General features: G+C 44.3%; 1 protein-coding gene across 2 annotated transcripts in view; it reads left to right on the plus strand.

Moving 5' to 3' along the window:
* CACHD1 (cache domain containing 1) overlaps positions 1–12,002 on the plus strand; it is a 100,181-nt gene that overhangs the window by 54,103 nt on the left and 34,076 nt on the right. For both annotated transcript variants that reach the window (XM_062617583.1, XM_062617584.1), the window contains exon 4: positions 4,088–4,194. In XM_062617583.1, the coding sequence (XP_062473567.1) occupies positions 4,088–4,194 (107 nt within the window). The remainder of the gene's footprint in view (positions 1–4,087; positions 4,195–12,002) is intronic.

The raw sequence follows: 12,002 nt of genomic DNA on the forward strand, positions 1-12,002 counted from the left end.
CAGTGCTGCCTTTGCCCAGTTTCTGGTCTTGGTTTTCTGAGGACATACAGTTGCAATGGGAGCTGGTCTCTTCCCAGAGTCCTTGTGCCATGGAACCAGTCGCACTTTAAAAATACACCCCACTGCAAGGTGTAAAAGTCAGCTTTAAGGCAAACTGCACCCAAAAAGAGATTCGATGTGGGGGTCCCCCCTAGCTCAGCCTGGAGCAGTCCTTGCTCTAGGCTGACAGGTCTGTCTGAGGGATGTTCTTTAATCTATGGGGTTTAGAAGAATTCTTCTTCTGCATATTTTATTTAGATCATTTTCCCTTTCACTGTATTCTCCCTTTGCTACTTGTGTGCTACAGGAAGAGAAAGGAAGGGTGGGCTGGGCTGCTGTAATTTTTTGCTTTCCTTCTCCAGCTCTGCTGCAGATTATTTGGGCATCAATGTCTTCATTTACCTGCTGGGTAATGTAATATTTGCTTAGGGAGAAAGACTGGTGGACTTTGTAGAGTTTTGTATTAAAATACTTTGATATGCTCCAGTAAAACCTGCATTGTAAACAGGGAGTTTATAGCTGGAACACAGATGCCCTTGGCCTGTGGCAATCAGTTTGGGACTGCACGAGTGCCCGTAGTGGGGTAGTTGAGGGTGTCAAAGTGTCAGCTTTATTTTTGCCTTTCTAGAAGGCATGCCAGAGTTGGACCTGGTGTTCATTTGCTTGAAACCCCAGGTTAGTATCGGTCATGGCTGAGAGACCTGAAATTCCATTTGGCAGCTTAGGAAGAAGTGGTGTAGCAATGCACTCATCGTTTTAAATCAAGATACATACAACTCCTCTGCCAGCTAAGGGAAAGCAAGTAGTTTTGGCGGTGTGGGAACTGCATGTCAGGATGTGCATGTCACTGACTGAGTGTGAGCAGCAACTCTTGGCACAAGATAAAATCAAAGGAGAGGAAGATTCCAGATGATTTTGAATTAAATCTCATCATTTACTGCCTGTGTTCTGAGACATGAATAACGTTAGTGGCTAGCAAGGTATGTTGTTGGCATCACTAATAGATTTGGATGGGAGTACTGGGATGGTTAGCTAACATCCTGAAAAGTCATTATTTTTCCCGAAGAGTTAGTTCTTTAGCATTGCTTGGAATCTTTCTTTAGCATGGAGATGTTTAATTTGCAGACTATAGCTCTTCTCCATCTGGTTTCGCCCAAAGATAAACATGTTTTTGTGAAACCCATCCTTTATCAATCAGTCTTAGTCTGGAGATTCCTTAGCCAACAAAAACTCAACAACATTTTTGCTTGCTTGGTAGGAGCTGTAAGTTTTTGAAGTGGTTGCATTTTAATGGGGACAGGAAAAGCCATAGCCTTGATCCGAGAACTGTGTGCAAGTGAAAAGTTAAGGCTTTTCCTCAATGGAGACAACTTCGGGGAGGTCTCAGAGAGCAGGTTGCCAATGATTTCATTAAGCAACTCCTGACAGACTGGATGAGCCCACAACACCAGGGTTTGGCTGCTTTTGGTGTCTGACACAGCATCCCTTCCTCATCATACAACCTGATGGTGGTAGAGTCTGATCAAGAGGACGGGAGACCTTTATAGCTGTCTGTCCACCCATTTTCTCCCTTTTCCTTGCCATGAAGAGTGATGATAATGCACAGGGTGCCCAGAGAAGCTGTGGCTGCCCCATCCCTGGCAGTGCTCCAGGCCAGGTTGGACACAGGGGCTTGGAACAAGCTGCTCTAGTGGAAGGTGTCCCTGCCCGTGGCAGGGGGGTGGAATTGGATGAGCTTTAAGGTCCCTTCTAAACCATTCGATGACTCTACGAAATGACTTCCATCCTTAAAGGGCATATTCCTAAACCTGTGAGCAGGCTGTGCTGTGGTCTTCACTTTATAGTAGAAGTTAAACCTCTGCTTTCAGCAGAAATAACATCAGCCCAACCTAGAATATGGTTATATTGGCAGGAATCATGAACAAAAGGTGAACTTGTGGCCTATGGATGTGCCAGCAGTGCTGCTCACAGTGAACTCCAGTGTTCCTCTCAGGAGCATGCGTGGTACCAGAATGCTAGTATTTCTGGAAGTGGGTGCAGTCACTTACAGAGGTGGTGATCTTAAGCCTACTTAACAAAGAGGTTTTCCTACATCCCGTGTGAGGGGACCCCATGAACCGAGAGATGGAGGCCCTCGGCAAGTCCTGCATCTGGGCTGGGGCTGCTGCAGCTATGTCCCTGTAGAAGGAAATTGTTTTGTATTTGGCTTAGGAAAATACATTGGATTAGGAGCACTTCAGTTTGCTTAAAAAGGCTTGTTTCCTGTGGTCATAACTTGAAATTTCCCTGTGTAACCCATTCCATCTGTCTGTGGTTTTTGTTTCTGCTAATTGTTGTTATAAGGGGATGATTTAGAAGTGCTTTGTTTTATTGTCTGTTCATGTCTACAAACCCCAGCCCTTATAGCAAGCACTCTGTATGGAAGAAACCAAACCAATCAGTGTTTTTCCATCCTTATTGGGCACCATATTTGTTGCCGTGATTGCAGTTTACTGGTTTCTGTTTCTTAATCAAAATCTTCATCCAAAGGAACGGTTCTTGTTTTTCATATGCTTTTGCTTGCAATATTTTGGGGCTTCACTATGTGATAGCCTATATATGTGGGTGAGGGTCAACTTAGATCAGCTCTTAGGCAGAAGCTCTTCCCTGTGAGGGTGCTGAGGCGCTGGCACAGGGTGCCCAGAGAAGCTGTGGCTGCCCCATCCCTGGCAGTGTTCAAGGCCAGGTTGGACCCAGGGGCTTGGAGCAAGCTGCTCTAGTGGAAGGTGTCCCTGCCTGTGGCAGGGGTTGGAGTTGGAGGAGCTTTAAGGTCCCTTCTAACCCAAACCAGTCTGGAATTCTATGAAATAAAGAACCTTAGGCACAAATATAATGTACATGGAGCAAAATAGCATTGGAATGGCACTGGGTGAGTGGCACATTAAGCTTGTGATGGATGTGCTGTCGTTTTGAAGTAATTTTGTCGATATCTTTTGATGCAGCTGGGTTTTTTTTTTTTGTGTAATTTATTGTTTTAGTGCTGACAGTATTAAACAAACCCGTACTCGGCTCAGTTTCTTTCCAACAGTCATTTCCTATCAGCTTTCATGCCAGAAAGGCTCCTCATCCAGAATGGGATGTTATGCAGACCTCGCCTGTGGTTTGTTGTCATTGCTGAGGAGTAGGTTGATAGCAGAAAGTTTCTTTGATAGGAAGTAAGTAGTTTTTCTAAGTACTAGAATACTCATGCCAGAAGTCAAATATCAAAATGTTCAAGGTCAGAAAAATATTAACAATTAAAATTGGCCTAAATAATACAAAACTGCGTTTGAGGCCTTGAAAGCTTCAGAAGTGTTTCCAGTTATAAATAACTCTTTAAACCTCTTTTTATTTCTGTTCTGCTAAGGCATTGGTTTAATTATATTTTATTGTTAGCAGAACCATTGTGCTGTAATAATTTTTTTCATTGGAGTTATGAAAGCATTTGAATTATTTAACCAAATCAAAATGTAACAAAACTTCAGGCTGTCAAGTCCTTTCTGCTGTTTGGAATGTAAACCCTCAAGTTTTGGGCTAGAAAGCAGGTTAAAAATTGCTCTGTTAGATCTTTGTTGTAAAGACACAAAGAGGAAATCCTCTTCATGCAAGACACTGGGAATACAGCTTTTAAAAGTGGCAGATGAAATGATGGTGCTTGTGAGAGGGTTTCTATCGAGCAGTTTGGTTCAACAGCAGGAGGAAACACTCCTTCATGGCAGGCCTGGGTGCTGTGCACATTTCCCAAGCTGGAACCTAAACCCAGATGAAAGACCACCACTCCCTTATGATCCTGGCTTTCAGGGAATATGGTGGAGGAAAATGCAACATTACCGTTGTATAGAGCAAATACAGCCAAGATGAGCTTATCCCCCATAGTTTTGGTGTTCACAGTTTTTCCTGGACCCTTTAAATATATATAATGTTGGAGTTTCCAAAGTCACTGTTTGTCATTGAGGTTCCAGATGATGCATTTCCATCTGTAGGTTGACTAGATAATGTTAGATTGCTAATCCTGGCGTTGTCATTTCAGATTTGATGGGAATTTTAACACCAACGTTTCTCGAACTATCAGCTGTGATAGACTGTCTACCACTGTCAACAGCAGGGCCTTCAATCCTGGACGTGACTTAAATTCTGGTAAGTTGTAGAGCTCTGCTTTTTTCCTCTGGTGTAGGGGTCTTTTTTTTCCAGCACACTTGAACATTTCCTTGGCATAGGGAATTAGCATTGGTTGCCATGGCAACAAGCTTTTCTTTCTCCTTCAAACTGTCACACTGCTCTTAATTTGAGATTTCATGATGGAAAGATGATACCTAAAGTACTGCCCTTAGTCTAAGTACTTTATGAAAATGTCACGAAGATTTTATTCCAGCCTACCATGGATAATTTTGTTGTGGTTTATGCACTTTTTATTTCTTCTCCTTTCTTTTATTCCAAGGCACTTTCTTTCCTCGGCCTGTCTGCTTTGGCAACTGAAGTGTCAGCTGCTGAAGGGGCTGTGCAGAGAAGTTGCTCTGATCTTCTTAGCTCAGTTCAGCTAATGTGAGGCTGTGTTTGCAGCGATATGCAAAAGCTACAAAATATAAGGACATCCTGAAATACTTCCTTTGTTTGTCTTGTCAGGGCATTTCCATCTTGACACGCAGTGCATTTGCATAACACGCTTAAAGAGCTAGAAATATGGAGCAAAATACATGACTTGTCCCTGAAGAACTCAGCTTTTGGTCCTCCGGTGCAGCCAGGTTTTCTTTTTGTTTGAATTAATACATGGATTGAGAATTTAGATTCATGGAATGGTTTGGGTTGAAGGGACCTTAAAACTCACCCAGTTCCAGCCCCTGCCATGGGCAGGGACACCTTCCACTGGAGCAGCTTGCTCAATTATTTTAATTATTGCTTTAATTTTGGTGCATCTTTTGGAATAAAATCCTGATTTATTGTTTTGAATATACCCAATGAAGGGGCAGAGCTGCCATTCCACCTGCACCCTGCAAACAGCATTTGCGTACCTTGCAACCGATAAGATGGAAGAAGCCCAGGTTCCTCTCAAGCCTCCCTTTCTGTGTCCCTTCTTGCAGCTTTGCTTTCTGGATATTTATGAAATCTAAAAAATTACAAACAAAAAGCAAAATGAACAGTCCCTGGAGGTTCCTTTCCATCCCATCCACTGTATACCACATCTTGAATGCAGGTGCTGGCCAGACAAGCTGACTTCCTGACATACACCTCATCGCTATAACTTGTGTAGTTTTTCCATCCTAAAGCTAGGCAGTCTTTGTTCACTTCCTCGGGTTTGCTGGGCTTTGTTTTACTCATAAGCTACATTTCTATTAAAAAACCTCAAGAAAACAACTTCTTTTTTGTTAAAATAATGCTTAAAATCACATACAGCTGTTGTTTAATCAGAATAATTTTTGAAAGCAAGTTTTCAGACCCTGACAAAAGCAAAGCATTGAATGAATCAATGGGTTTTATTTCATTAAAACCCACTATATTTCTTCTGCAGAAGATGGATGTAAAAAAGGATTACAGAAATAATCTTTCTTGAGTGGTGGGAAACAAATAAACTGCAGCTTCCTTGAAACATTTCGTACATTTCTGGTTTGAATTCTCACAGAAGCATGTTCAAGCTTCGTGTTGTCCTGGCTCCACAGTGAGACTTGAGTCGCCTCCTCTTCCCTTGCCTCTGGCTGGAAAGCTTCCTGATGAAAGGAGTGTCTTCAGCAAATGGCATTGGCAGAGCAGAGCAGCAGAGGAGAAGAGGGAATTGGACTGATAGTAGCAACAGGGAAGTGCTTCAGGATATATTGACAGCAGAGTCTCCTCCAGCTTTCCTGTTAGCAGCTCTCAGAAACACAGCCTTTGGGGGAGGTTTTTTGTTAGCGAGGAAACGCCTGTAACAGAGAAATGCAATAGAAGGAGTGGATTGTTGCAGACAAATGAGATGGAAGCAGGTTTATTTGAGAAACAAAAGTTGATACTTGTTACTCATCTAGTGAAATGACTTTTCTACAACGAATAACACTCCTGGAGGTGCTGGGTGAGAAGCTCCCCATGACCCCGCTTCAGTGTGTGCTTGAGCCCAGAACCCCCTCTCTGTGCTGGGCTGCACCCCCAGAGCGTGAGCAGCAGCTCAGGGAGGGGATCCTGCCCCTCTGCTGTGCTCTGGGGAGACCCCCCCTGCAGCCCTGATCCAGCTCTGGGGCAGCAGCACAAGAGGGACGTGGAGCTGTTGGAGAGAGGCCAGAGGAGGCCATGGAGATGCTGCGAGGGCTGGAGCAGCTCTGCTCTGGAGCCAGGCTGAGAGAGCTGGGCTGGGGCAGCCTGGAGAAGAGAAGGCTCCTGAAGGGGAGACCTGAGAGCAGCTCCAGTGCCTGAAGGGGCTGCAGGAAAGCTGGAGAGGGGCTTGGGACAAGGGCCTGTAGGGACAGGCCAAGGGGAATGGCTTTAAGCTGCCAGAGGGGAGACTGAGATGAGCTCTTAGGCAGAAGCTCTTCCTTGGGAGGGTGCTGAGACTGTTCTATGATTCCTTTCATCCTTGTGTGAAGGTGCTTGAAAGTCTGCAAGATGACAGTTCTGTGATCCTCAGCTGAGAGCATCTAAGCTACATGATCTTCACCACTCCAGCTGCAGAAACAGGAGACTGGTGTGGCTTCAGGGAAAGGCTGCTGCAGGAAGGGTTGAGCAGAGTAACACTGGTGTGGAGCTGGCCATTGCCCATGTCCAAAGCAGTGTCCCTGTATCACTGCAGGAGTGTTTGGGTTTTGGAATAAACTGGGCAGGGGCAGGAGGCTGGGTGTTTGTGTTGTGGGTGGAGGTATTGCATTGGTGGTATCTGTAGTGGTTGCTTATGTAGTCATGGGCCATGACCTGTTGTGCCAGAACAGCAGTCTATACCCAAAGGAATTCGTGGGCTGAGACAAGAGTTGGCTTGAGACAGATTGATCTGTTTATAGATTGAGGAGCAGTTTTGGTTAGAAGGACAGTGCTGTCAGTGCAGCAGCATCCTTACAGCCCTGAAGATGGCTGTCAGGTTAGAAACGGTTTTAAAGAGCACTTAATGTCGTCTGTCTCTCCAAAATCTTTATGTTTCTTAGTTCTGCAGTGACCTGGTTTTGTGAATCACTCTCCTACAAGGATACACGTAGGACAGAGCACTCTCTCTGCACAGAACCTGTTTCTCAATGAATTCACATGTGTCTATTCATTGCTCTTAACTAAAACCTCCTCTGAAAGAGGATAAAGACCAAAGAATAAGAAATTTCCTCAAGTCTCATATATTTATTACTTCTCTTGTAAGTGCCCTCACATAGACCCAGTGAGAAATACCTGTTGCACGTTGGATTCACACTCTACCTCAGCCTGTATTTTCTGCTTTAAAAAGCCTGAGAGTTCTTGGTAAATCTGAGTATTCTGATGGTGTTTTTTCTCTCCTACCTTGCTTTCCTTGTTTAGACTTAGAGGCAGGATGGGAAGCCACAGCTTCCCAAAAATCGTGTTATGCTGTCTTTTGCATTGAATGCAGAGTGCTGGGGAGGACCCAACAGAGGTTTTGAAAGACCTCTGCTCCTCCAGCCCAGAAACAGGAGCTCCCTTGGTTTTTCCAGTTTCAAAAAACAGCCTGGACTGTCCATAGAATCCCAGACTGCTTCAGTTGGAAGGGACCTTAAAGCTCCTCCAGTTCCAACCCCTGCCACGGGCAGGGACACCTTCCACTAGAGCAGCTTGCTCCAAGCCCCTGTGTCCAACCTGGCCTTGAACACTGCCAGGGATGGGGCAGCAGCAGCTTCCCTGTGCACAGATTGTCTTTCCAGATGAGTTGATCATTTCATTCTTGCTGTTAAGAAAACCCCTAATTCCCATGAGTATCTCTTTTCCCACATGAGTTTTGCAGTTTACATAGTCCGGCCTATAAAAAGCTCTCAGCAAAACACAAATTTAAACTCTGCTCAGTTTGCCCTCGATCTCAGTCTTTCAGTGTTAATCTTGGCCCAGAGTAAGAAAGTGGGATCAGAGTGGGGAGCTTGGAGGTGTTGGAAGGGAATGGAATTCGCACCGCAGACTCCAGCCAAGCCACAGGAGCAGGGCTGGGGAGAGCCCTCGGTGTAGTCACCAACCTCAGCTTCTGGGCTGCACAATGTGTTAGGAAGAGTTACACTTACCCTTGAAACTCATGAAAGCTCATGAAACTTTCCATAATAAGGAGTTTGAGGGGGTTCTTTGCAGTTTTCTAATGGATTTTTTATAACATAAAAAGACAATAAACATTAACCTTGGGGAAGGGAGGAAGAAGAAAGAAATAGATGCATATGTCTCTTCTCTCAACCCTTAAAAAGTGATGCTTTGCCACTTTCTTTTCTTGATATCAGGTGACTTTTTAATGTCTTAAAAAGGGTTTGTTTCATCTTGGCTTGAGTTTTCCATTTGGATTCCTTTTAGCCATTACTACAAACTAGTTAAGGAGAGTCTTTGCTGTTCAGATGGAATCACAGGCTTTGGTTAGTTAGACTAAGAGATCTGTCCTCACTGGGATGAATAGTCCTTTATTTATTAGATGACAAAATCTTACCTAGAGCCAGTGCATTATGTTATCAGATTCCTTCAGGTTTTTTTTTCCTTTTAAATAAATAAGGGACCAGTAAATCTTTCTCCTTCTCATCCTTCAAAGCACTGAAATGCCTGTTTCAAGCCAGGCAGCTTTAGCAGATGCCCTTCTTCAGGGATATGCAGAGATTCTACCAAGTTGCTCAATAAATTTTCTCTGTGCCTTATTTGAGGTGTTGATCACTTAAAATGTGGAGTGCTTTGGTCATGTTCCTTATAGTGCTGTATTTTATACTGCTAGTTTGAGTGTGTTACAAGAGTTGGGAGGTATTTGAGCAAAGGAGTTAATGCCTCCCTTCCAAATCCTTTTAATCAAGAAAGCTGGGCTCATTCCTTAAATTGAAAGGGTGTTTTTCTTCTTTCCCCTTCAGAGTCAAAAGAAGTCCCAGGGAGGGAGCTGGGCTCCATCCTGGCTCGTGCCATCAGCAGAATTTTAATTGGGTTTGAGCTACAAACCCTTTTATTCCTGGTGAAAATGCACGAGCCAGTTTGATTCAGGAAAGCCTGGACCGCATTTGGAGGTCTGGAGAGGTAGGGAATGTATTTACTTGTAGAATGAACACATTTGCTTTCTGCAAGTATCTCCATGATGGTTGTCTTTAACGGAGATACTTTTCAGAGAAGAGCTGCAGTATGTGCATGGCACAGGAAATGACACTTCTCCTTTTTTGCAGGCTCAGACATGGGGTCTGCAGCTCCATAAATGTAATGCTAAAGGAGAGAACTGTAAGAAACACTTTTATAATGAGCAATTATGTTCAGTAGTTCCCTTTTTTATTCCCACTGACTGTGCTGTTCTTTGAAGATCAATTAGTTAATGATTTGAATATGCTTTGAAGATGGAAAGTGGTATCTAGAAGTGCTAAGTGTTATCATATCGCATTCCCTTTGAAGTTTATAAACTCTATCACATAGGGCTTTCTTTCTAAAAGTCCTTTTTGCCTTGCGAGATATTTATAATTAGAGAGAATGATCATGTCAGATGTTCTCATGTTAATACTTTCCAACTTCAGTCTGCAGCAGAATCTGGGGTCAGATGGTGCTGCATTGTAAGAGGGGACAGAGGTTTCGGAGTGACTTGGGAACAGCTCATGGGCAGCTCCCATTTGGCCATTTATATCCCCAGTTTGTGTCTGGAATTAAGGGATTCCACTAAGATGTATGAGTTTATAGGACTTGGGCTCCTGGCTTCCTCCAAGTAGTGTGATATCAAGGCTGGGTCTTTATTTAGTGGTGATGCTCATTTAGAAATGCAAAAGCATTGCACATACTCAGTAATACAAAATACTTTGCTATTTGTATTAGAACAGGGAGCTGGGAACCACCTTGTACTGGCAAAATCACTGAACCTGATCATTCCTTTTGGGGTTAAAATGTGAATCACAGGTCAAGTATATGAGGCCTACAAGAAACACGGAGAGGGGCTTTGGACAAAGGCCTGCAGGGACAGGCCAAGGGGAATGGCTTTTAGCTGCCAGAGGGGAGACTGAGATGAGCTCTTAGGCAAAAGTTCTTCCCTGTGAGGGTGCTGAGGCGCTGGCACAGGGTGCCCAGAGAAGCTGTGGCTGCCCCATCCCTGGCAGTGTTCAAGGCCAGGTTGGACACAGGGGCTTGGAGCAAGCTGCTCTAGTGGAAGGGGTCCCTGCCCGTGGCAGGGGTTGGAGCTGGAGGAGCTTTGAGGTCCCTTCCAACTCAAATCACTCTGTGATTCCATGATTCTATCTGGATACTGAAGGTGAGGGCCAGTGAGGTGCCCTGCAAACATTTCTGCTGGTGCTGCCAAGGGTGTAATTGACAGACTTAGCCCTTAGCTATAGGCGAGGCAGGCAACTCATCTTGCAGTAGGGTTTTTGGGGGGTCTTTTCCAGAGGCTGGCTTTGCTGGAAGGAGGAGGTGGGAATCAAACACAGACAAGCGACTGAGGGAGTGGAAAGTCTGGGCTAAGTGAGGTGAGGCTAAAAAAAAAGCATCTGCTGGGTGTCCTGGCAGGAAATATCTGCAGGACATTCTTACAGCTTTAGTGATGGAAAATAAGAGTGCGCTTAGAGAAGAAGTATGTATTTCTTAGCCATGGCTTATCTGCTGGGAGGTTGTCTACTGTGCTCATAGGAAAGGGAAAAAAGAGAAGGGAAAAGCCAAGAGTTCTGATAAAACTGGTAGTCTCTGGGGAGGGCGTTAATGAACTAACACACTGGCTGAAGGCAAACATGAGCAGAACTCTTTAAGAAGGAGGAACAGCAGAGAGAGGCGCCGAGGCTGTAAGGAGGGAGTTTGAAGTTCAAAACCTGTTGTTTTATGGGGAAAATGAGCACTTCTAAAATCCAGATACCCTCCTGGGAAGATAAGTACAAACTGTGTCTTTGTGGGAAGGAGAAGTTTATCTTTAATTTCACCAACAGCATTAAAACAAAGGAGTTTATAGTTAAAAGTTGTGGGGGTTTAATCATTACTATATTAAACTGGACAAGCTTTTTCATCCAGGCTTTAACTGAATGTTCATGTGTCTGATTAGAAAATACATTTTTCAAGTTCTGTAACCAATAAAAAAAACCTTCAATAGCAGAAATTCAACCTCTTTATACAAAACAACTGCCACACTTCAGCCCCAGCACTATGAAATCCTGGTGGCTACACATAAAAAGCAGGATTTGAATGTTAGATAGAACCATAGAATAATAGTATCATAGAATGGTTTGAGTTGGAAAGGACCTTAGGATCGGTCATTCCAACGCCTCTGCCATGGGCAGGGACGCCTCACACTAGACCATATCACCCAAGGCTCTGTGGCATTGCCTAACTGGCAGTGTCAAGCAGCAGAGATGTAAAGGCATCTATTGCCCACGAGAACCCCTTTGGCTGTGGGGTCTCTCTCAGCTGTGTCTCTAGACCTCCTGCATCAGCAAGGTATCAAAGGGGACATCCAAACCCAGACTGCTTTGTGTTGAAAGGGACCTTAAAACTCTTCCAGTCCCATCCCTGGCCATGGGCAGCAACACCTTCCACTAGAGCAGCTTGCTCCAAGCCCCATCTGATGTCTCAGTGTCTCCCTGAAAAGCCCAGTGTCCAGAAGAAGCACTCAGAGCCCATGCTGGACTGTCTGTCAGTGCCCCATGCCTGCACCTAAATGAATAATCAAAACACTTGAGTGATTTGCTCACTCACTTCATTGTGCCCATCCCATGATAGAGCTGTGCAGCTCTCCTGTGACATCTGGACCAGGAATAACCTCCACATCCCAAGTGCTTTGTATTAGCTTTTGCCAGTTATTGGTATTGTAGTAGAATGGATAATGCTGTTTGTCACACACTGCTGAAACACAGTGTTTAAAAAAGCATTTGTAA

This window comes from Pezoporus occidentalis, unplaced genomic scaffold (genome assembly GCF_034315485.1).
Source record: "Pezoporus occidentalis ecotype Australia unplaced genomic scaffold, CSIRO_AGI_Poc_V1 ctg198, whole genome shotgun sequence".
NCBI lineage: Eukaryota > Metazoa > Chordata > Aves > Psittaciformes > Psittacidae > Pezoporus > Pezoporus occidentalis.